Genomic DNA, 25,347 nt, shown 5'->3' with positions numbered 1-25,347 from the left:
GGGCCACTGAGCCCCTTGGGAACATAAGAAACCTTCAGGAGTCTGGCCACTGAATACCAACTGTCTACAGCAAATGCAAGGGGGAACACAGGGGAAAAAAAAAAGGGAGCAGGTGTTGCAAAATAGTCGCCTAGACATTAGACTGCAGTCGATGTGTCTTGCAGATGCTCCTCCAGCCACGAAATGGGCTTGTACCATCTGCTAGAGAGAAAAACAACTGGACGTGCCCAAGCAACAAAACTCACAGAAAATCTTAGGTGCCTCCTGTCTTTAAACAACAGCAAAGCCGTTAAATGCAAGCACTTGGGGCTAACAATTATTGAATTAAGACTCCAGACAGTCCAGCATCACCCTTTGGGCTTTGCAGCTGGTGTAAGAACACAGCCCAGCCTCGCTGCTGTATGCAACAGCTCCTTTTGCTGCAGGCTCTGTGAGCCTTCCTGCCTGGCTTTCCTAAGGAAGTTTTTAGATTTTAGCAGTCCCTACACTAATGATGACCAGCAAGCAAATTCAATAACCATTCACCTCAGCAAGATTCAGGCACCCCATTTAATGAACGCTTGCATCTTTGCAGCTGAAGCAGTCCTACACGGTTAGAAGTATGTTCAGTTGTGCATCTATTTGGCAGAACATTACATTAACTGCTTTAGATTAAAATGTGATATTAGTATGGGGGTACTGATAGCAAAGAGATACCATGTGCTTCTTCAGTTTGGGAAACAGTTTGCTTAAAATCTGCTCGTGGTGAGCTTGAAATCTCTGCAGCTTCGGGAACCCAGGAATGAAAAAACCTTAACGAGAAAAGATGAGAGAAATAAAAAACAATCAGAAAAGCTCTGGAGCAGTCTGGGGCAGCCTGATTTTCTAGAAACTCATCCCCTGCGTTGCCTGTTGTTGTCGGCTGGACCACAGTGTGCCCAGCTACCTCCCTTGGCATCCTTCCCAGAGCCCGCCCTTCACCTCATCTACATGGGCAACAGCACCCTCAGCACCAACCCCAGCTGGTTCTTCTCACCCCCGCCCTGCAGAGCAGACCCGCTCACCTCCCCACCACCTGCCCACCTGAGACTTGGCTTGGCCAAGACCTCTCTGAACACATCTCAGTGCTTACCAAGGTTCAGAGAAAAGCTGAAGATGTTTGAACACCACAAGCTTGTGCAGCACCCTGTAATCTAGCAGGACACGTGTTTAAGACTGTGAGGAGTTATCAAGCCATAAGGCTTAGCCCTCCACTCATAAAATAACCTTCTGTGCATAGATTACTGCTAACCACAAATAAGATGAAAGGATCTTTAATGTGTTTGAAGTAAAATAATACAGCACATTTGGTGGAATTACATCTTCATAAAAACACAAGGGCACGTAGCTTGTGGCACGCTAAAAACGGAGCATTACATGATGCTCTTGGATGTACCTTCTGTGAGACTTTTTAAAACCTCGTAACCTTCAATTAATTGATTGCCAAGGGCAAGGCACTCCAGAGGGAAGATAGCACCTCTGTGAAAGTGTTAATTACTGAACACTAAAGCTCAGTGCCGATAAAACACATTTTTCTTTGATGAACTTGTCTGCCTCCAAGAGTGAAGTTCAGCTGTGTAGTCGGGTTGTACTGGCACATAATTAAGCCTTAACCTCTTTAAACAAGTATGTGAGGAGAAATGAGGCTCTACTGACCAACCTAAACAGCCTTCCCTCCCATCACAAGAGCCCCCATCCGCATCCTACCCCAGCCTTACCGTGCATGGCGTGCCGCTGGTTGGTCAGCAGCTGTGCCAGTGCCCAAAATGCATCCTCTTCGTTTAAGTACATCAGGAGGATGGCTGCGATCTGGCTCATCCCTTGGCAGTAGCTCACTTCCTGCAAAAGCCAAGAGGAGCACATGTGCTGCCACGCTGTCAGACCCTACCATGACGCTAAAGCTACAGAAGCAGGTCAGGCTGCCTGTGCTTCCCTCTCCTCTTTCAAGGTCTGTCCCATTTCAAGATCTTTATTGTTTATGCCCAAATTCACAGCTCCCATATGTCTACAGCATCTACCGTGTCACTGACTCACAGAGTGGTTGGGTTGGAAAGGACCTCTGAAGATCATCTCGTCCAACCCCCCTGCCATGGGCAGAGACATCTTTCACTAGATCAGGTTGCTCAAAGCCCCATCTAACCTAACCTTGACCACTTCCAATAATGGAGCATCCACAGTTTCTCTGGGCAACCTGTTCCAGTGCCCCACCACCCTTATGTCCAATCTAAACCTACCTTCTTTCAGTTTAAAACTTGCCCCTTGTCCTGTCACTACAGGCCCTGGTAAAAAGTCTTTCTGTCTTTCTTATATGCCTCCTTTATGTATTGAAAGGCCACAACAAGGTCTTCCCAGAGCCTTCTCTTCTCCAGGCTGAACATCCCCAACTCTCAGCCTTTCTTCATGGGAGAGGTGTTCCAGCCCTCTGACCATTTTCGTGGCCCTCTTCCAGACCTGCTCTAGCAGGTCCTCCAGCAGGAGGTGAGGGGCTTGCAGGCGATGTCCCCCACCACGCCGCTCCCCCCACCAGCCCTGCTCAAGCCTGGCAGGCGAGGGACAGAAACCCCAATGTAAGAGGTGCCTGCAGCTACTTCAAGGAATAGGGGATGGGATGATAAACAGCATGTGGGTCTGATACCGTTTTGGATTCCTTCAGCCATATGAGCACTGAAGTAATTAAAGAATAAATAAATCTGCTGAGCGTTTCTGTGGTATGAGGGAAGGCAGGGTCTTTGTTTCCTTGACTACCCCCACTGAGCATCTTCTGTGCCTTCTGGGGTAATTGTCCCCTCCTGGAGATGGAGGCAGTAAGTTCAGCCGCTAATTTAGGCTTATTCTGCCCATGCCCTTCAGCTAAAAATGACTGGTTCACTGTAATAAATCAGTGTTTTCAACAAGGATGCCATTCAGTGTATGACAAGAAGTCAGAAACATGACAGACCTTCAGCCAGGAGGCTAGTCTTGCTGGAAAGCCAAAGGGCGATCCCTTGTTCTTTGCTGACACTCACTCAAACTGCATCTGCCAGATGTCATTTACCAGGTGATAAAACGAATAAGGGAATGAAACAACTGTGCAGAGAGTCTTGTGCTGCCTGTGAGTCTTGCAGCTGTCTGTACAAACCAGTATTAGGACTTAAAATTGGAATTACCACTGGCTAAATGTGGGGGTGTGTGTGTATATATATACACAAACATACATGTATACACTTATATAAGTACATCTAAAGCTTTTTTAAAATGTTTTGGGTTTTTTTAATATATATAGCACAACTCTATTTACTTTACCTGGACTAACTTACTACTTACGGTATTATAAACCGAGTATGCTGACAGGACATGGAAGAGTGCCTGTTGCCTGGGGAGAAAGAAGGATATTGAAACACTTGAGCATGAGGTCTCCAGCTTCATGTGCACACCAACGTGTATGCACAGAGAGCCAAGGCTCTGAAAATACCCAGCCAACTGGTACTTATGCCTTTTGCAAGGAGCAGGGCTCACAGAGCCAGAAAGCACCTTGATGGGCACGTGGGATGGGACCTCCACTCCAGAGGGGAGTCACCAGTGGCCCCGCAGAGCGGGGGTGAACCAGCCTGCTCCATCAGAAGGTCTCCTGAAGAGACATGCATGTACCCACATGTGCTGTGTTCAACACTTCCACTCTTCAGGTTTGGAGTGGTGGTGGGTTTTTAATAGACTTGCAACCACCCAGGTATCAAGTGTTATACATCCTAGGGGAAAGCACTGCCACCATTTTATTAGTAGGTTCCTTTCTCCTTTCCCTCCTTGCTAAAGGAGTTATCACCATATAGATACGCAGTGCAGGCTTCCTCACAGACTGTACATCTGTATAGGGCAGCCAGATGTGACTCATCCAAGTGACAAAGCCACTTTGTCAAACCTCTCCAACCCCGTCTGTTGTGGAGGCCACATATGCCCCATCCCACCCAGCTCCCAACAGACCTACCCCATCATCCCAGCCATCCCAAACCAAGCCCTCCGCAACTGCAACCCTAGCACCTTGGGGGACAAGGCACTGCAACAGGCTGATGCTTGGCTCAAGAACTGGGGCTGAACGTGGTCCAGTGTGGATCTGTCCAAAGAGAGAATCAGCAGCCCAACATCTGTGGGTCGTACCATGTGCTGATGGTTTGTGGAGCAGGCAGAGGTGGCTTTGCTCTCCTGTAAGCTGCTCTGAGCCAGGGGGCTGGTGGCCACCCCAAGCCAGGGGGCTGCTGGCCACCCCATCCAGCTCATCGCATGCACACCCACCAGCACCGATGCCTGTACAGCCACATGAAGCCTCCCGTACTCACTTCACTCCGTAGCGATCCCGAAACATGATATGGTTTCGGAAGGTGCGGTTAACGTCCAAATCTATCTGCTTGATTTCCGATGAAAAGCTCTTTGCTTGCTCTTTCATTTGCTGGAACGGAGGGGGGCAGACAAGAGGAAGGAGTCAGACACCATCTCAGCCCACACCTCTCTCCATACAGCAAGAAGGTCTGCTTCCCACAGCAGGAGTGGCAGCCTGTGAGCTGCACAGAACTATTGCAGAGCAACTCAGGGACACTGCTGTCTTGCTGTGAGCAATGATCTGTAGCCCGGAGGTGAATCCCCAGCCCCTTGGCTGTGCTGTTGGCCCAGGGAGAAGGGGACAAACCCACGCTCACATGCTACGACAGCGGCAGCTGCCAGCCCAGGCTTCGCCCATCTTCCAATGCAGATACCAAGTTTTCAGAATCTAAAACCTTTACAATTAAATTCCACTCTGATTTCTTTTGATGTCTTTGTGGTACCCAGCCCGGCTGTCATAAAGCATGGAGACCTCTTTGGCGCTTAAGGAACGATACACTTCTATAACCAACACACAGATGTAAGCACCAAGTGCCTGAGCTTTTCAGAGGCTCAGTCATAATAAAGTCCAAACTGTTATGACAGACTTCATGAAGTGATCTCCAACTACTACTTCCCCCGCAGAAGAGAATAATCTTAGGTTTAAGGAGTTTCCACTAGAAAAGCAGTTCTGGGGTATTCCCTTGGACTGGTGCAAATTTTAAGGAACTTGCAGAGTCCAGAACAGAAGCTAAACTCAAAACCAAGAATCCCCATGTTCCCCCCATGTTGGCTAATCATTTAAGGCAGCATCACACAGATAAAGGCCTGAAGTCCACTGCAAAAAAAGGAAATTCAAACTAAAGCTAAGTCCAGCTCAACCAATTGCACCCTCAGAGTCCCAAGCTCAAGACGCTCCATGGACAAATCCCACTGCAGTCCCATTCGTAACCCACTGTTCAGCCCTGTGCATGCAGGCAAGGACCATTACGCTATAGCCAAACATGTCATCTCACAGCCTTTAGATACCACCGGTGATCATGCAATTGCCCTCTTTCTTTAATATCTCCAGGGTTAATTGCATTAATAAAATACATTTTGTGACTGCCTTCAGGCAGCCTGAGATCCACCAGCAGGTTAGGGGCAGTGGAGATGAGCAGCAAGCCCAGCTTTCCTGGAGTCCAGGGTCAGGACCCCTCCTTGCTCACACAGCAGACAGAAAATAGCACATCTGCAGATACTTAATCATCTGCTCCAGCAGCTGCCATCCTACAAATTCTTGTCAGCCTGACACAAGGCACCTCCAGCCTGCTGTTGACCTCCCAAGGTGGCCACATCAACTCTGGGGAACATCAAAAGGTCATTAGCACCCAGATGTGTCCAGCACAGCCAATGCTCAGGGCAGTGACAACGTCTTGGGAATATTAACTCCAACCTTCAAAGCAGCTGTATGGAGGAACAACAGTGCAGGGGCTATTTTGAATTACTGCCTGCACAAGACAAGGGAAGATAAAAGTGACAACGGAATGAAGATCTGATGAACAATATAATTTCCCTGCTGTAAATCCTGTGCTCTCTGCATCCTACGGCTCCTTGCCCTCTATAAAGCAGGCAGACTACCTGAGACAAGATGACTATTCATATGCTCCGGGTCACTTCAGTTCAAATTTCCCTGCTAAAGGCCCTCTTGTTTTCCCTGCCAGAACAACACAGAAATCTCCCGAAGACTGTAAAAACCCCTACTTTGGGTTTTTTTTAAATCACTGCACCTGCATAACAAGTAGGTTGCACAGCACTTTGTCACTTCCATGTACCCAGGAGGCTTTATTAATTCTGCAGATGGTAAACTAGAAGCCCAGGATGGGTTATTCTCCTTTTTTCCCTTGTTTAAGTAACCTGGGGGCTCCACAGATGCCCTGCCGAGCTCATTAGCGCTGCGAGCCCTGCAAGCCAGCGGCAGAACAGAGGCTGGGAAGCTGGAGGTCCCGTCCCAGAGACGTTTTACAAAGCAGCGGGTAAAAGCCAGGATACCTCTGCTCTGCCCCATGGCCAGCAGGTTTCTCTTGCCGCCCTCTCAGCTCTCCTCAAGCCCTCTCGGTTGTGGCTATAAAACCCCAGGGAGGCAGACCATCACACCCACGTTGAAACCAAGTGTGGCACGTCCCATGGTAGCCTCCAGGCTCCTGCAGCGTCAGGAACAACTGAGCTGCCGTGGCCTTGAGGAAGACTCAAAGACTTGCATGGAGGGGCCTTGGAGGACAGCTGGGATAAGATAAAGCACTACGGAAGCAACTGGACCAGGCTTTTTTAATTGCATCACTCCAGAGGCAACATGAACACAGGGAGCAAGGTATCCCGCTTGGCTGGAAAAGTGAGAGCAGCAGGTATAAAAAAAAAAAGATAAATCACCTGGCATATGCCAGGTGGCACGCTCAAAACTCAAGGCACATGCAAAAGCCAGGCTTTTGTGCCATGGTTCATGCCCCAAGGAGAAATGGGGTGGCCTTGGGACCAGCCCCTCCAGGACACAGGACTGGGGCTGAGGCTTGGTCCCTTCTTGAAAGCAAAACCTCTCATCCAGGACCTGCACTGAGCCTCTTCTGGAGGAAATTAGGAGAGAGCTAATTACCAGCGGCAGGTGGCACCAAAGAAGAGGAGGATTAAGATGAGCTTGTAGGGGGTTTGCATCCAACAAAGCCTATTAGCCCTGAAGCTCCTGTTTATCGCAGATCCCTCTGGAGAACAGATAAACTCCTTGCGACTTTCATTTGTTTGGATTGCTTCCCTGCCTGCGCAGCACAGCTTCAAGGGAGAGAGCGTGATAAGAATCTGCGTGCTGGGAGAGCTTCGTTATCTCTGCTTATTGCCCTGAGCTCAGCCCACCTTCCCCAAGCCCCTGCACATGACTCTATCCCAGCGGCATCTCGCTATTAACATCTACGCTTGACTAACTATAATGAGTGTTAGCATCATCCTGCTTAATAGGCAGAGATTTTCAGAAACACCTGCTGGAAGCAGCACTCGACCTCCTGCCTCTGAAACATAACTATCTCCATGACACCCTGATCCTTGCCTGGGTACATGATGCAAGCTAAATCATAACACAAGCTTGGAAAATAAGTTAATTATCAACCAAGGGCTTCCACACGCTGCCTATGGAAAGAGGCAGCATAAAGGAGCCAAGATGCCTGAAATAAAAACAACAAAATACAGCAAGCCCCATCACTCAGGTTCTTGTTCAATGCACACTACAGAAATTGCTTATTATACCAAGGAATCCAAGCCTGCAGCATGCAGTGCTCTGGTAGGAAGCAATGCAAGGCAGGCTTTTCTCCTATCTGCAGAGAAAATAAGTGCTTTTTAATAGAAAAATGATTTTTATTTGATGTTTAATAGGGATTTTTAATAGAAACTTTCAAGACAGTTATAAAAAGATTGAAGATGCCACTTCAATCCAAGCTCTTCCAACACTGCCAGTCAACTTCCAGCTGCACATCTAAGTTGTAAGCCAGGACCCTGTGCTCAGAAATCCCCCTCCAAGCTTGTAAGACCTGCCCTCACCCCAGCCTTAATTGGGTTTCTCGACTAATGACCCATTGTCAGCTGATTTAAGGCTTCTGACCTTGCTGCTCATTTCAAAATGCCCTGAGTGAAATTTTCAAGCACATGGAGAGTTTTGGGGTATTTCCATCCAGCACCTGCCCGCTTCAGGGTACTCATGGCTACTCTGCATCACTCCAGGGGGCTCGGGGAACTGCAAGCGGTACCTTTGCTAAGCTTCCCCTCCCTCTTCCCTGCGTCTTTACCTAAGGATGCAGTAACACCGACAGCATTCTTTGCTCGTGGCTTGCAGCAGAATAAATGGAAGCAGCATATTAGGGAAAGCAGCTGGTTAATGTGCTAAAAGGCCCCAGCCTAAGATACACACATAGATAAAGAGTTTATCCCCTTTGCATTTTCAGTGCTCGCTAATTTTAAGCCTTTCCTTCTCAGAGGTTGCAGCAGTTCATGGACGGGATCGGGCCCCACCACCAGCATACATCGTAGGGCGCTCGGCATGCCGCTACCCTACACGGGAGGATGCAAGGGCTGGGTGTGTCCTGCCATCCCTTAAAGCATCCCTGTATGAACCCTCATTTCCCTCCTGCCCATGCAGGTGGAGATGGAGATGCCTGCATCCACCATGGGTCTGACTTGCCCCAGCTGGTGAAGCCCCACCAAACCAGCCTCCCCATCACCTTGCTCCCATTGTCTTTTCCAGGAAGAGCCCGTACCTCATATTTCCCTTCATTTTCCTTCTTCATTTTCTCGATGTCCAGCAGAAGCGACCAGACCTGGCCTCGCACCTGAAGCGGGATCCCTTTGTAGACTCGCCGGCACATCTGCAAGGAGGGAAACATGTGCAAGGTTAGCTGGTCCTGCTCGTGGCAGAACAGATTTGCTCCATGGTTTGCTGCTGTGGACCACCAGCCACCTGAGCAGACACCCCAACCGATCACCTCCTCTGCCTGCGCTGGTGCAAAGAGGGCATCTCCAATCTGATGGATGAGCTGAGCACCTGCATCCATTGAAGACACCTACTGAGTCAAAATCAAGCCACATCTCATGCTTTTAACCTTACTGGAAGAGCTGGATACGGACCATCCCCTTTATACATGGAGACATCTCAGGTGGTTCACAGCAGTCTCATTCTGTGTACACTAGCCTGCCCTTGGACTCCTCTCCAAGGACCAGATGCAGCACCCTTGACTTTGAAGCCTTTGATCTGACCTGGCATGGCTGTTCTCCACCTGGATCCTCAGGGACTGGGAGAAAAATACATTTCCCCTTGGAGAGGAGAGCCCTTACCATGAGAGCCACAGGGACGTGTCCACAGCAACTCTCATGGCTTGACAAGCGGCAAAGGATACTGTGGGCTACACCAAGGGCTCTCCCCTGAACATGCAGGGTACTCCTCAAGCAAGGAGGGGGATTGGGGACAAACGTGCATGTGTCCCTCCTCCTGCCTCCACATATTCTCTTCATCTCACAGATGCCGCTTCCCTTTTTTCTTGTCATAAAGCCCCCTCTCTCTAAAGAGACCATTAAATTTCAATGGAAAACAGACAAAAGAGCTTTTGTTCCATCCCTGACTTCTTCCATGAAAAGAAAAAGCTTCATAAAAAAGAAAAAAGCCTCATTTCTGAATATTTTCCACCCTTTCATTCATCCCACCCATGAAACGCCTGGCAGCTGCACTACAAAGCCAGCTGCAGCACTCCTCCAGGTTCCTGAGGACCCTGGGGTATGCTGAAGGATCTGCTGCATGTGCCCAAGCTCCAGCTGTGGAAGGGATTTACACTGCAACATGGCGATCCCTCAGCACCGGGCAATTCATTGGGAGGGGACAGAGGTGCCGGATTCCTGGTCATGGGAATGAGCTAGGGGCTGAGCAGGGCAGTGCCCAACTAGGCAATCAACTGGAGCTACTGGCATTGCCTGGTACAAATGCATCCAACCTCCTTCAAAATCCCTCTTCTCTTTCCATAGGGTGTTCTGCTTCACGTGTTTCAGGCTGATGCAAGAGAAGGGCTGCAACTCACGGGGAAGCATCAAGATCCTAGCAGAAGGTTTTCTGGACATGGTCCTGCCGCATTGACTTTGCATCTCTTACACCAAGCTGAACATCTGCTCCTGTTACCTTTCCTTTCTGACCCATCTCGCACCATCAGCTTTTTAACTTCTAGCTTGACTTTTTAACACAGCCTGTGCACAAGGTTATAAAGACCATAACCATGACACTGCATTGTCAACCCACCTGGGCTCGCAGCCTCCCAGAGCACAGATGCATGCACAAACACACGCTCCTCGTTTTGTTACTGTTTGCATGGCAGCACTGTACCTACCAAGTGTAAAACACAGCAATGATGCCTCTTGTCCCAAAGAGCTAGTACAAGACAAGACAGGAGGTGGGGTTCAAGTAGACAGGCTAGGGGACAGCAAAGAAATAACACCACTATCCCAGTCAAAATAAGTATATAAAATAGCTATGTAATAAATGCCAAGACCCCCATGTAGTACTAGGAGAGCTAGATGTGTGTTAGAACACTTTTCCACCACATTATGGTAAATATTTCAGTATTTCCGCTGACACAGAAAGTGTAAGTGTAATGTATCCTGATCCTGTAAGTGTAATGGAGATTCAACATTTAAAACCCCATTCTCAGCACTTGCCAAATGCTTGCTCTGCCCCAGGTGTTGCTTAGCACCAGCTCTGAAGGTCCAATGCATAGCCAGGACCATACCCTACAGAAATCCTTTGCAAGATCCTGCCCTCCCCTCTGTACGCACCAAATAAGAGCTGCCCACTAAAAAGCATCTCACTACCAAGACGTGACCATGGAAGGCCACCATACTATTCAACAGCATCCTGCATTTTAAGCGGGACATCACTGATTCACTATCTGCACACCCAGGGGAGCCACTCCTGCTCGTCCAAGCTCAGATGAGGAGGCATTTCTGGAAGACAGCAAACCTTCACGCCATGCCAGACAGCTTCATCCCCACAGCTGAAAGGCCAAGGAGACGAACAAGAGATTCCCATTCCCCGAGAGTCATTAAATCAGGACGAAAGAAGTGCAATGCATCAGGAGACACAAAGCAACAGGGTTAGATGAACCACATCCCCAAAGTGGGACTGGTAAGGTGTCCACGAAAGCCTGGCACCTGTGACTTGTGACTTCATGAAGCAAAAGCTGAGACAGGATCAAGAAACTGGAGTACGTACCAATTCAGATAAAATCACCAATTCAGAAAAAATTATTTATTTCCAATGGATTAGGAGAGAGCAACTGACAGCTGCCAAGGCAGAAGATGATGCTTAGCTCTGTGGGAAGAAAATAATTTTGTTTTGAATTCCCAGAGCTGGTATTGTTGTACTTTAATGAGTTCAACCCTCACTGGCATATAGTAAACGTCTCTAATGATTTTCTCCACATGAGAGTGTGGCAGGAACAGGGGAGTTACAAAACATGCTGAGATGGAACTGAACTGAAATGCCTCCCTGTTATTTATCCAAGGGCTTTCCTCCTCCCACCGCCTCCAGACGTGAAAGTGATAAAACCTCAGAGCTGTGAGTCACGCGGAGGAAAAATGAGCAATTTTCCTTTGTCATGAAACTTGAAGGAAAACAGGGAAGTTATCATTAAAAGTAGCATTTATGCTGGGATGAACTGATGGAGGGAAGGCAGCAGGTGATGGCAACTCCTGCTCCACGTGAGAAGAAAAAACAACCCTCAAGGTCACCATCTTCTGTCTCTTATAAACCACTCAGCCCTTACAGATGGGAAGAGAGCACCTAGACCATGCCCCATGCAGACTGACAGACCAACACACGGCAGGAAGAATGGGCATCATCCCATTTCACAAATGGAGATGCTGATGGTCAAAGCGATGGCTCAAGGTACTGTGTAGAAAGGCGGTGCCAGACTGAACCCACCGTGTTTAAAACTTGCTCCGGGTTTTGCCATAGGATCATCTTCTTTCTCTAGGCTTTAATATACAAAGCTCGTGGCACAGAGGCCATCATCACCCCATCCCCATCTCTCCCCTCCCCATGAACTTTCTTTCCAGTAGATGGGATGGGAAGACTATAGAAGTACAGACCTGAGCTCCATCTTCCTGCATCAGAGATCTCCTCTGAGAAGTACCCAACCAAGTGCTCCAGGTCTTTAATTAGAGGGGTGGAGTCACTGCCTTTAAACACAGAACATCTTTTTGCAGTAGTTAAGACACTGAAGTTAAAAAGGGTTTGGGAGGGGTGGGTTGTTTTTTTAAAGCAGCATATACACATTTCAGCCCACTTTCACATTTTGGAGTCTGTCACTGCTAGCTTCTCAGCCACGTGCATGGTCCACCAGGAAGAGACTGCAGGAGTAATGCCCAAATTTTGGGTATGCATGGCAATTTCACTTTCAAGCCTCTCCATATACTCACCATACATCTCCAACACCCTGAAGTGGGGGGCAGCCCCCCTTCCTCAGTTCCTTTAGGGCTCAAAGAGTGATCCTTCTGGAGAGGAAGAACTCCTTCACTTCCTCCACCAGTGATGTGCTGGGGGAGCTGAGCTGTGAAAATCTTCACCTGGAGTGGTGGGTGAAGCCTCCACCACCACCATCACCACCCCCACCCTGGAGAAGAGGACTTCTTTTTTGCACCACAAATCAGGCTAATTGATGATGTGGCCATGCAAGACACTCAGCAGCCTGGACTTTGCTGTGCATGGTTTTCTTTCTGTATGGATAATGGTTGCTCCCAACTCAGCTGTTGTCCCTGCAGCTGGAGCCTTGGCTGTGCCAGATGGGGTGCCAGCAGCTTCGGCAGCAAAGCAGGGGCAAATTTAAATCCTAAAGCTGATGTGTCATGGGTGGGCATTTACATTTATTACCAGAGCTACCTTTGGGGGAGAGGAAAACGCTACCTGCCTTTCCAAAATGGCAAAAACGAGCAGCAGAAGTCACCCTGCAGCTCCCAGATGCTTTTCTTTCCCATGGCATTTGCGGGCGGGAGACCTGACTTCAGCCGATGCTGCCATGACAAACGTCTGCTGGCTCTCCCCAGTGTAAGCAGATTATTCGCTCTTGGGGGTCCGTGTCAGTCCATACAGAGCCCTGATTCATCCTAAACCGCTTTGCTGGCATGCACTGGATTAAGTGCCCTGCACTCCCGTGACCTTAACAGAGACAAGGCTACTCCCGTGCACAAAGACAGGCTTTGCCTAAAAACCAGACATCTATGGCCAAAGACATCCCTCTCTAAAGGTCCCATCCCACATGGCCAGCAGCGAGAAGCAGCTTGCAAATGATGCAGAGGTCATATCCTCTTCCTAGGACTGATACTTCTGGCTGAATCCACTTATTTCAGGGCTACAATGAATAAATTATCCTGCTATTGGAGTGCACACAGCACAGCCTCTTTTTTCTCTGCAAAACTGTGCTGCCTTAACTGTGTATATTCTTACACGGCACCAGCCATTTCCTAACCTTCCCAAGCAAAGTCAGGTTGGGATTTAAACTCAGGTTTAAAACAGCAGTGAGGAGGACACAGACCATCTGAGCCTCCTTGTGCTGAACCCTGATTTTAGCACTTCTTTGCAGGTTTGATGTACCTTAACTCTGCAAAGCAGTGTGGTCCTTGCATGGACTCTTTTATTTTTGTACCCTTTCCCTTGTGAAAGTACAGCCAGGAAAAGGCACCATTGCATCAGTCTAACCCCATCCATGCGAGGAATTGTGCTGGTGTCACTTTTTGTTGATGTTGCTACTGAAATTAAATCAGATCACTTCGAAATGTGTCTAGCACAGAGATGGAGACAGATCTGATGTGGTGATGAGCACAAGGAACCCCAGGGCATCACTTTAAGATAATCCTATTTGTTGCTCATCCTGAAACAGGTTATGTTTTAGGCATAGCCGGGCCATCCTGGGCTAGGGACTGTAAGAGGCCCTCCTCTTGAGGGTTTTTTTCAGCCTTATTTCCTATAATCTGTGACAGCCACAACACTCAGACTGCAACCAGCAGCATGCAGGGATGCACACTGGCAGCAGGTGAGGGAACAGAAAGCAAAACCTGCCACTCTCTGGTGATGACTCATGCTGGAGGTCTGAAAAAGCTGCTTTCTCATCTGCTGACAGGTGGTTGCTTTGGGGCCAGTGCCCAGGACAACCTCCCTCCTCCTGCTGACATTTCACAACACAGAAGCTGAGACAACAACCTAAGCCTCAATCAGGTACTAAGATGCTGCGAAACACAACAGCCTTGATAAGCCAAGAGACCCTCTTCAAGCACTCGATACGGTCAGGTGTCTGCCAGCTCCAGCACATGAACTGGGACTTGAAAGGTTGGCCCTGAAGTCCAGAAAGTCCCAGTCTGGAAAATAAGACGGGTTTCTACATCACTCAAGCAGAGCCAAGATCAGGGCAGCTTCCCTGTGAAACTGCCTAGGGTTCCTGCAACAAGATTTTTTTTTTCCCCCTCTAATAAAGCACAGTCTATCAAAATGAACATCAAAGGGAATGCTCCTGTCTTCAGTAAGAGGTTTTTTCCAAAGATGACATCCTAGTCTTTATTAAAATAACACAGAGCTGCTGTCTTGTGACACTCGGGCTTCCATCACGTCAGCAAAGAAGTGCCAAAAACAAACCTGAAGGAAACGTGCAATGCAGATGTGACAGCCTGAGTGCTCAGAGAAGGAACAAAACCAACCCACTCTGCTTTAGAAAAATCAGATCAAGGGCTTGTCACATTTACTTTAGCTAGAAAAAAACCATAACCATCTGAAGAGGATGACTGTGATCTCAGCATAAGGTCCTTGAAATGCCACATCTGAGCTGCATTGAGCCATGGCAACAGAAATCTCCGAGCAGCTTCCCCACTCCTGACACAAGAGCATGGGGTTGCACATGCAGGTGAAGGATACAGCCTAATTTTATTATTTTTTTTAAAGCACTTTTTCTGTGTCTCTCAGGGTCTTTGCACTTAATGCTGTGTGGCTGCCCCGATGCACAGACCTTCCTGCCGGCACTTGCACCAGCACAAGGCAGCAGGGTGTTAGGCTGGATGGGACTGAAACCAAAGCTCCTTTCTACTCCCTGGGGTCACCAGACTGCTCCTGCCCTGCTTGGGGCCAAGCGCTGCTTCTCTGTTTGCTGGGAAGGGGGATGGCCATTTCCAGTCCCCCAGCACTGGGACAATGCCACATGTGTGCCCAAGAGTCAACCACTATTTACGGGCTGTTATGAATAACATCATTTATTCCATTACAAGAGCTCTGACCCAAAGACCCTCAAAACCCACTTGCCAGTCTAGCCCCTTGCCATCCAGCAGACCTGAGCGACGTCAGCTGCAGCGTGCTTAACACACACGCTAATTATTGGGGTAAATCCAAAAGACAGACAGGGATTGCTACTGCTCCATACACCCCTCACCCCAGATCCTGTCTGTCCCCACCAGCTGACCCAGGGAAGCCAAGGCATGCTAAAAACACTCATCATTACGCATTCCAAACATCCTCCAGGACCTGAAGGAATTCCCTGCACTCTGCTGGAATTTGGTGTTTTACCCACAAGGCCACTAACCAATTAGTGCTAACTTCTAATTAGAAAAACCAAAGCCACAGGAGAGCCTCCGTTTTTCCCCTTGAGCAGCACCAATGAACAAAATAATTAGAACCACCCTGAAGTGAACAGAAGGATTATAAAACCCCAAGCCCATCTCCACCCAATCCCTGCTGTAACAGAGCTGACCCAGGGAAGCCAAGGCATGCTAAAAACACTCATCATTACGCATTCCAAACATCCTCCAGGACCTGAAGGAATTCCCTGCACTCTGCTGGAATTTGGTGTTTTACCCACAAGGCCACTAACCAATTAGTGCTAACTTCTAATTAGAAAAACCAAAGCCACAGGAGAGCCTCCGTTTTTCCCCTTGAGCAGCACCAATGAACAAAATAATTAGAACCACCCTGAAGTGAACAGAAGGATTATAAAACCCCAAGCCCATCTCCACCCAATCCCTGCTGTAACAGAGAGAAGAATTTGTTGGGTTTTTTTTTTTAAAAAAAGGACAAGACTACAGCTGGTCTTTGGCTGGGTGAACCTGACATCACTCTGTGGATGGCCAGGCGATGGGGGTGCTCTGCTCAATGCCCCCCCTGCAGCTATGCAGATATCCTCTGCACAACCTTTTAACCGAGTTCAAGTTTCTCCCGAGGCCTTTCAGCAGGAGCTAGAAGCAATACAGCCAAATACCCCGCTCCTCTTGCCGAACAAGAAGGCTGCAGAGGCCACGGTGACAAAGTGATGCTGGGCTTCAGCCCTCTCCTTGCGCAGAGCGCCATAAGCAGAGCAGGTCAGGCGTGATGCTCTTCTCCTTACCCAGCAAGGGTCCTGTCATTAGGTTCACGGGTTTTTTGTTTCAAGAGGTTTGTAATAGGAACATATTACAAATATTATTTATTAAAAACAACTCAGTTTTGCAGTGGCATTTGATGCAGTTTATTTTGAACACCAAAGCCAAGACACAAGGTTGGTGTCTCCATCCTTGATTTCCACAGATGGGTGCACACAATGTAATATTTAAGCACCCAAGGGGCTTCTCACAGGCACAGCTAGGAGCAAAATACAAAATCTAGGTGATGCCCTAGACAAGTAATTCTCCCTCCAGGGAGAATTACAAGGAACATCAGCTGCACTGTATCAGTCACATCTCCCATGCCATTCTCAGGTGGTGGAGACACAGAAGCAACCTGCAACGCCCTCTGCTCTCAGGGCAGGGATCCAGCTGGGCACACAAGTGTTTCTGCTGTGCTCCTCCTTGCACAGGGAAGCAGAAGTGCAAACACGCCAGCAGCATTTAGGAAACCATTTTTAAAACTATGCTAGTCAGAACAGGACTTTTTCCTTGACTGGTAATCCAGCAACTTTAAGGAAAGATTTAAAATATTAAAGACTAACGGGTAGAATTAGGCAATATTTTCCAGTGATCTCTGGTTTCTCTATCAACTTTTCAAAAGCCTGCCTCACTGGAAGGATGCACCGTACCTGTCCCTCCGGACACGTGCTCTTTCTTTTCCTCCTTACCTTGTCACTGTTTCTGTATTTGCCCCATTTCTTCAGCATCTTTAGCCACTTGTCCACGCGTTCGATTTCTTGCTGTTTTTGCTGGTGCAAGGGGGAAGACGACAAGACAAATTTAAGAAAAAAAGCCCCAGAAGATACCTCCTGAAAACACAAAACTTCATTCTCTTTAGGTTTAAACTCCTATGCAAAGACCTCGCATCGGGGATGGCAATAATCCACAGGTGCTTGGTAATTTCAAGCTTTCCACTGGTAATTTCAACACGTAGTAATTAAAGCAGCATTGGTAAAAACGACAAAACACACAGGCTTAACATAGAGAAAGCATTTCCAAGAGGAGTATTCCTTGACAACAAAAATCTTTGCAGGTTCAGCTAGCCTCAAATCGTATCATAGTAGCAGATCAGCAGAAACAAGATGCTATTTAGTCCCAGTTAGCAGGATCCTAACAGAGGACCTGCTCCCAGCTCAGGGGAGATAAGGATGGAGATGACTGTTACCTACAACCTCCACTGCTTTCCCCTGCACATGCAATCCCCTTTTCAAGCCACAGCTGCTGAGCGCTGTGCCAAAGCAGAGGGAAAAGCCCAAAATTGCTTTAAAAGGTGCAATTTCAGTGCAGCGTGGAGGAGGGGAGATGCCTGACCCAGCAAAATAGAAGCTCCAACAGCTGGGTATTGTGCAGAGTTCCCACCTCTGCGCGAGTAGCGGTGACCAGCGGGCGCTGGCTGCCTGCTTTGCTCTCACTTGCACATTCATTTCCTCAAAAAAGGCCCCTCCGCAGCCAGTGTGACAAGGATCCAATACCCATGACAACAGAGCTGGCAGCTCTCACCTTCTCCTCCAAGGCCGTGCGGGTTGGCAGCTCCTGCTCGCTGGAAAAGCAAGAGGTCACCGGTTACTCTATGGGCAAGAAAGGGTGTGGAGGAGCGTGGGGTGCTGCAGCTTGGGGACCACCTCGGGCACCTGAGGAGATACAGCTCAGCGGCTTCGTGCCTTTCCTACAGCTGTCCCCGATGAGGAAGAGGCAGAGGAAGCACCAGCCAAAACACCACCACCCTATGGGGAGCTGCTGGGGGTAATCAAGCACAGGACATAGCTGGAAATTTTGGACATAAAGCTCCTCTTCAATACACACATGATCAGCAATTAAAACGGGGTGGGGGGCAGATTTCTGGACAGCAATTGCTTCGACTCCCCCTTTTGCACACAAAACACCTATTATAACTTTTTGTTCACATTTGGAATAAAAATAGTTCTTTTAAGCATTCTCCCCAGGCATAGGGTGTGCATCTAATTCATCTGCGCCTCACTTAGGATGGGGATTTCCTAAGGGAACCGAGAACGATCAGATATCTTGTCTCATCTCTTCCTACACCTCACTGAATCATCAGGTGCAAATGCAAAAGCCTCTCCCTCTGCGACACACCGCAGGCCTCCACGGAGGCACAGGAGCACCAGCCTGTACCTTCTGACACCAGGCTTGTGATGGGAGGCCATTTCTGAGCCTTGCCTTGCAGCAGATTCAAAGCATCAGAGTGTTTGAATGTGTGTGGTTGAGGAAGGAGGCACATTTAGTCTTTCCTCCTGCATTTCGGATTGATCAAGCCAAGCCACAGAGTGCCTTATAGGAAAGATGCTGGGTCTGCCACACTCGGTGCAGATGGATGGTCCGCACAGACACACGGGTCAGAGAGGACAGGTGAGGGCAGGAGGACTTACTGCAGGAATCCAAACCGGTCTGTAACTTTATATAGTGTGAAATCGGCATCTTCCCATGGGTCAATCTGAGCTCCTTCCCGCCTGCCCTGAAAGCAGAAAGGACACCCGTGAGCCAGCCCCAGCATCGGGAATGCCCCAGTGCCCGCATCCCTCCCTCCCCACATGCTAGAAGGCATAGAGCCAGGAGACCAAAACCTGCTCTAAAGAGACAAATACAACACAGGCAAGAGAAAAATGCACAAGTTCAGCCTGTCCAGCATCCCTGGTGTGCCTCTGCTATGGGCTTGGAAGGACTGCACATCAGAGAAACCAGTGCTGTTGGGCATAAGCCATCCTGATGTTAAAGGGAGCATTGAAGCACTAGAAGCCCAGGACCTTTCGGTATCTGTGCTGAGCATACACAGGATCCACAAGTAACTCTGGGGATGCAGTGAGAGGGTATGTGCAGGCAGAAGCAGGCAGGGAGAGCTGGCATGAAGCCTGATGGCATGAGGGTTACTGGGGCGATGCCTGCAGGGAGGCAGAAGTTCTTATTCGAAGCAATCCTAATCGATTAAATAGCTTCAGCCTTAGCCAGTATGTTGGGGAGAAACACAAGGTTGGTACCTTCTCATACTTGGCAACGATCTCCGCTTTTTCCTGGGCTATTAAAGACTCTATATCTTTCTTCATGTCAGAAGCTGTAAGGAAAAAAAAAAAAAGGGGGGGGGGGGCAGGGAAGGAGATAAGTAAATGTGTTCACAGCATGGGAAATATTTTAGGAAAGTGCTAATAGAAAAAACCTTTGCTGACAACTTTAGCTACCAGCTGTATCCCATAGCTAAAATTAGGCTGAGGTTGAAAAGCCCCTGTACAGAGCGTGCATGGAGCTTGCCTGCACGCAGTAGGACTGCCAGCTGCCCGCTCTCTGCATGGGGACACAACTGAATTTGAGCAAGGGGGAGTCTTGTCTGCTGGAAGACAAGACGCTGTGCCTTTGTTCTTAGGCACATACATGCCTGTACGAAGGACATTGTGCTTTTAAATTGAGACATGCAAACCAGCCACAGAGCCCTTCCATTGCACAGGTTGCGCACCAGCTGGGCACTGCACAGCATAGCATTAGTGTGGATGACAGCAAACCACCATGCTCTTGCACTCAGCTATGAATGTGAAGCCATGAGATGCTCTGTAGGGGCATCTGAAGGCAGATTTAACATCAAAGGAGAAACTGAAAGGAGAAGTTTTTGCCTACTGAAGCATGCATGCAACAAGTAAATTGGCCTCTAGATGATTAGCTTCTATAAACACCCCCAAAAGAAAAACAACACAGCAGCAAGATGACCGCAGAGTCCCCATCTACTCTGAGATGGACCAATCTTGGTCTAAACAAGGCCCAGTCTAGCTCCCTGAGGTCTGTGCCCACTGCTCTGCTTTGTCCCATACACATATGTACAAGCAAGATAACTTCCCACGTCAAATGTGACTTGAGTGTTGTTTTGTACAAGCCCAAAGGAGCATCCTCCCTATCCAGCCATAACTAGTTTCTCACTGTTCACCAAAGGAAAAGGTTGATCTAACACACTGAGGAGAAATCATGGGCAGACAAAATCCCAGGGGAACCACAGTCCACAGGGGTGGCTGCAAGGAAGAGGGCAGAGGGAAGGTCTACCAAGTCCTTCTCCTCTGAAACTCTATGGACCCGCAACCAGCCCAGCTCAGACCACGCAACAGTTACGGCACCGCCTAAAGCCAGGCTACCGCAAATCACGTTATCCAAACCTTCAGGCTGTGGGAGCAATGCTGCTGCAGTGCAGTCCTGGCTGTGGCAGCCCCCAGGCACGGAGGACAGGCAGCCAATGGGGATGGCCTCATCTCCAGCCCACTGACCACATTCCCAAGTGCTCTGTAAACAGACAAACTCCAGCCAGCCCCAGAGCTATACATCTTCCTGGGATCTTCCCCTTGCTCCCCTTCCCCAGTGCTTGGTTGCTTTTTTTTTTTTTTTTTTTTTTTTTAAAGCTTTTTAAAATACTTTTAAGTTTTTCCCACACTTCTGCTATGAATTATAAACCCTACTCGGTGCGGACAGGATAAGCACTGCGAAGTCATGCTGTATTATCACCTACGTGGCTCCGTCCTTCAGAGTCCTGCTGACTCACCACAGGTCCCAAATGGATACCACACATTTCAAGAACAGCAAGGTAAAATAATTTTAGTCCACAGTTGCAAACTGCTTAGTGTTTGGAAAAGTTTTTGAACACTTAAAGAGTACAAAGCTTCTTAGAATAGCTTGTTATAAAGGCAGACTGCATTTTGCCTGCTCTAAGGAGGTTTTGCCTATTTTACCTGCTGTAAAAAGGGAAAAAACCGTTAAGAGCCACCACAGCCTTAAAATATTTTCCCCACTGTCACATTATGCATGATCCTGTGATTTACTCAGAACATCTGAAAGCTAAACAACTTCAATAATACAGTCCAGAGGTTTCTTGTAAGGCTTGAAAAAAAGAGGTCCCTGGAACATCTGGGATCCCTGTAGCAGAACAGACTTGAAAGCCTCCCACAAGAAATTACAAAATTTTGAAAAGCCTTTTGAAAATGAAAAAGAGCAGGTTGACTCCTGTGTTGCATCTAAAGCTGGAAAGTAAATCCTGTGTTGCTGTGCTCTGGTCTGTTCCCAAAGCGGTGGTGACCACCTGCTTGCAGAGAAGAGGAGCACTGCTACCCACAGATAAAACACTGTGCAATAGGTGCTCAAGAACGAGTTTACTCCAAGCTGCCATTGCAGCTCTCTAATGGACACCAGGAGCCATCCTGACCTCCCCTTCAGGAGGAACCTGAAGGGTTCTTGTCATAGGACACACTACCCCAGCTTCCGGCTGAAGCTGCATCCCAGCGAGCCACTGCACAGCTGGCTGTGGCAGAGCTTGGCACCTGGCAAGCCAGAGCAGCCAAAGGCGCTGCACTTGGGATGATGTGAAGAACATGATTTTTCCTTGAGGGGACAAAAAAGAGCAATAAAAAAAACCAACTGGGGGAGATACGATGACCAAAAGCATCAGTGCTCTCCAACACTCAGCCCACTTCTCTGCACTTTCAGATGTCCATAAGCAATTATTTGTCTCATCTTACCAACTCCTTAATGCAACCTGCTCGTTGCCACCGTGTCTTTCAGGCACAGATGGAGATGGCTGGGAGATCCATCTTTCCCTAACTTTTCATTTTGAAAGCAACCATCACTCCCAGTTGCCAGCGGTGCGATAGAAATATTAAACCACACGCAATAATCAGGGCTACCAGGGCAGCTCTTCTGTGACACGTTATCAGCCAACAGCACAGGCATTTCACTGCTTTACACTCATCTATACAGACACCAGGAAAAAAGCAAACTCTTCAAATTCATGGCAGGAATGGGTGTATCTTTCCCCATTATTGGCTCCACAATCAAAACAGAGCAAGGATAGAAATATTAAAGTGTATTTTGTTCTCTTATTTTTCCAAGCTGCAGCTCTTACTTCAAATGTTCCCATGAATTTTGCTCAATACATGTTAATCACAGCTTCATTTTTCAAAGTAGCAAGGTCTGAGTAACTGTCTCACTGTGTCATCTAATATATCTGCATCTTCTCCTTCTCACATCTTTCTTCTGCGAAGTTTAACTCAAAGGCAAACTCACTCCCCCACTTCTGACATTGTTTTTTGGTTGTTATGGGGCCAAAGAATTCAAATGAGGTCCTTTATGTGCTGCTAGAAATACAAATATTCTGCAGACTGGAGGGAAAAAATAAACTGTACATCAAATTAAATGGACAATTTTTCAAGACCTTTATGAAGTGGAAGTTATTCTGAATGTGTCTGACCACGCTCTGTCACAGAATAACCAGAGGAAGAGCGACTCGGTAACATGGGAGGGTTTACACAGCAGAAGACAGCAAGACCACATATATTTTGGCATCCGCCTCTGCGAAAGCCTCTCTGCAGCCAGAAACGCCAGACTGGTGCAAAGGAGCCAGTTTTGCATCTCATGCCTGGAATGTGCACATTTGTTTTCTCTTTCTACTGTAACAGTGCAAAAGTCCACATTTAGGAAAAAACTTGAAAGCAGAGAAAATGGTTGAAGGCAGTGGGAGGGATGGAGATGGCAAGTGGCTGCACCAGCCTTCGTGTCTGACTGCAACACTGCTGCTTTTTGGAGTACAAAGGCGATGCTGTGCTCGCTTGTGATTTTCGAAGTACTCTGGAGAGGGAACAGAATATAGCTTAGCTCTGTAACAGCCTATGTTGAATATAGATATTGGATATGGATATTTTTATTATTTAATTCTGCACATACTCAAACTCCAGAGTAGTTTGACTCTATGAAGTTACAGCATTTGCTTGAGGGAAATGACACCTTGTGTATATGAAAACTACTGAGACATTTATTTTCTGGAGAGTTTGACAAAACACATCATTCTTCCCTGATATAAACAGGCTGCCTAGAAATAGGCACAGCCTGTACCTGCCACACTTCTCCATATACCTATATAAGACTGAAGATTATTTTTTTTTTTAAATACACCACTCAAATGACTTTCTCAAGCCTGCCACCCAATTTTCTCCTGTGAGTACTGTATTTTCTCAGCAAATAGTTTTGTTTTTTTCCTGTGACAAACACACAAGGTGAAGCAGCTATGAACAGGAATGGTAAGAAAATGTGAACAATGCGAGAATAGTATTACATAAATTTACTAGGATATAAGCAACAGAAACCCCCAAGCCATGCACACTTAAATTCAACTGGGAAACAGAGTTACCAACTAGTTCCTTTTAAAAAGAATGAGTTGAAAACGCCACAATCTGTCATCTCACACTAAAACTTGCAGCTTCCAGTTTACAATTTAAAGAATTAAAAATTAATCGCAGCAACAGTAAGCCTAAAGATACTTACTGAAAATGCATGTTACTGCCTACCTGCATTAAACACTATCTAGCCATTAGCAAACCTGAAATAAAATATCCAAATTTTGGATGAGAACAACTTTCCTGAAATTAATTCACCAGCTGGGATCTCAAGTATTGGCAGTGGAAAGAAGGTGTCTGCATCAAAAATCCAAGACTTGGTGCAAAAATTGTTATCCATAAATCAGGTTTACTGTTATAACCCTCCACCAAAAGTCCCATATTTTTCCAGTAAGATCTGCCGAGCTTCTGCCACCCCTCACGGGGTGGTACCTGCCAGGACCAGCCTGGCCAGGAGCATGGGAACCTCTGGCCACCAGTCACCCAACCTCTGTGTTGCAACCCTGCTCGCTGCCCAGAAGAGGAACTGAGCGTTTCCCACGGCCCAGCGGCAGTGCTGCTCCTGCCGTGGCCCCGGGACACACACACACACACACATCCCCTGCCACCCCCAACCATGACGCAATGTCTCCTGCTTATAAACGCATTAGCAATCACCCTGCCTGGTTCGCTCCCTCTGTGCCAGTACCTGCAGAAGACACAGACACTGCCACCTCTTTCTACAGAGGTTGCTTGCCAAGGCCCCATCTGCAGCCCTCGGCTCACCACCAGGTCCTCCTCTCACTGCTCAATTTATACAAAACAAGGACAAACTTCCATCAAAGTCCACCAGGACGTGAGACCTGTACGCAGAATTTAATCCATCAAAAATGCAAATGGATGTGGTCTAAGGACTGGAGCCAAGACATCAAAGGCTCAGCTGATGGGCCCTGCAGAGGGTTGCAGGTGGTTGCACATCAGCATGTCTTAAGATGTCCTCCCAGAAATTCACTGCAACCGTGATTACAGATCTGACTCCTCCAAACCCTCCTCGCAAAGCAGTTTTGCTGTTGGGACCTTGACCAGAGAGCAGTTTCCCAGCCTTTGAACGGAGTAGCTGTGGTGATGCTACCAAGCAACCCATCTGAGCCAAAGCTGCTGAATTTTCAGTCTCTTGAAGCTCTTTTTGCCCCCTTAACAAGGAAAGTACAAAAGTTTTACATGCTTTTATACTGGTTTTACACAGGTTTTATACTGTCAGGCTGCACTAGCATCAGACAGTATTGCTCGACTTCACCATTTTGCTGCAAGGTAAACTGTAGATCCAGCATCACTTGGCAGAAGGGCTTTTGAAAATGAAAATGTCAGTAAAATGTCAGTAAAATCTCCTCTTTTTAGGAAGTACAGCATAGCATCACGTTCTCAACCTTGGGCTGGATTTGGGGATATTCTGGAACCCAATTTTTTAATATTTTATACTGTAGAAAAGTATATATTGAAGCCACTTGAGATTACAGACTATATGTTTTGGTTATTTCTCCGTTCCCGCTGCATCCACCAGTTAGAGAAAATTAAAGGCAAACATGATGCAGGTGTACAACCAAATACAGCTGAGTTGCAAAGTCTTAACAGTTACCTCCTGCAAGCAGAGTCATCTCAACCGCCTGCACCCCTCCTCAGCATGCTCCATCTCCAGGGCAAAACTTGTAAAATTTGCATTTTTGCTTCAGTAACCTCTCAAAGCACTGTACATTTCTCCTGTCCAGCTGTACCCCAGCCCATGGAAACATATATGATTTTTTTTCCTGCATGCTATTGCAAGCAGAAGGTAATTGAAAAAGGAGAAATGAGTTTAGGTGAAGGTGTGTTGGAGTTGAATATGCCCCCAATTATCTACTAATAGAGACTGCTGTTGGGGGGGGGG

The 25,347-nt window shown here is 47.7% G+C and overlaps 1 protein-coding gene across 1 annotated transcript in view; it reads right to left on the bottom strand.

The window, feature by feature from the left end:
- LOC103896224 overlaps positions 1-25,347 on the bottom strand; it is a 33,113-nt gene that overhangs the window by 5,723 nt on the left and 2,043 nt on the right. The window contains exons 2-10 of the mRNA XM_009276023.2: positions 19,290-19,363; positions 18,684-18,769; positions 17,797-17,836; positions 16,965-17,045; positions 8,622-8,729; positions 4,329-4,438; positions 3,322-3,370; positions 1,737-1,857; positions 697-791 (exon numbers count right to left, since the gene is read on the bottom strand). Of these exons, the coding sequence (XP_009274298.1) occupies positions 697-791; positions 1,737-1,857; positions 3,322-3,370; positions 4,329-4,438; positions 8,622-8,729; positions 16,965-17,045; positions 17,797-17,836; positions 18,684-18,769; positions 19,290-19,355 (756 nt within the window). The 5' untranslated portion in view covers positions 19,356-19,363. The remainder of the gene's footprint in view (positions 1-696; positions 792-1,736; positions 1,858-3,321; positions 3,371-4,328; positions 4,439-8,621; positions 8,730-16,964; positions 17,046-17,796; positions 17,837-18,683; positions 18,770-19,289; positions 19,364-25,347) is intronic.

Source organism: Aptenodytes forsteri, unplaced genomic scaffold (assembly GCF_000699145.1).
Source record: "Aptenodytes forsteri isolate BGI_AS27 unplaced genomic scaffold, ASM69914v1 Scaffold17, whole genome shotgun sequence".
Lineage (NCBI taxonomy): Eukaryota > Metazoa > Chordata > Aves > Sphenisciformes > Spheniscidae > Aptenodytes > Aptenodytes forsteri.
The sequence above is the reverse complement of the archived record's forward strand: the minus strand, read 5'-3'. Positions and strand labels throughout refer to the sequence as shown.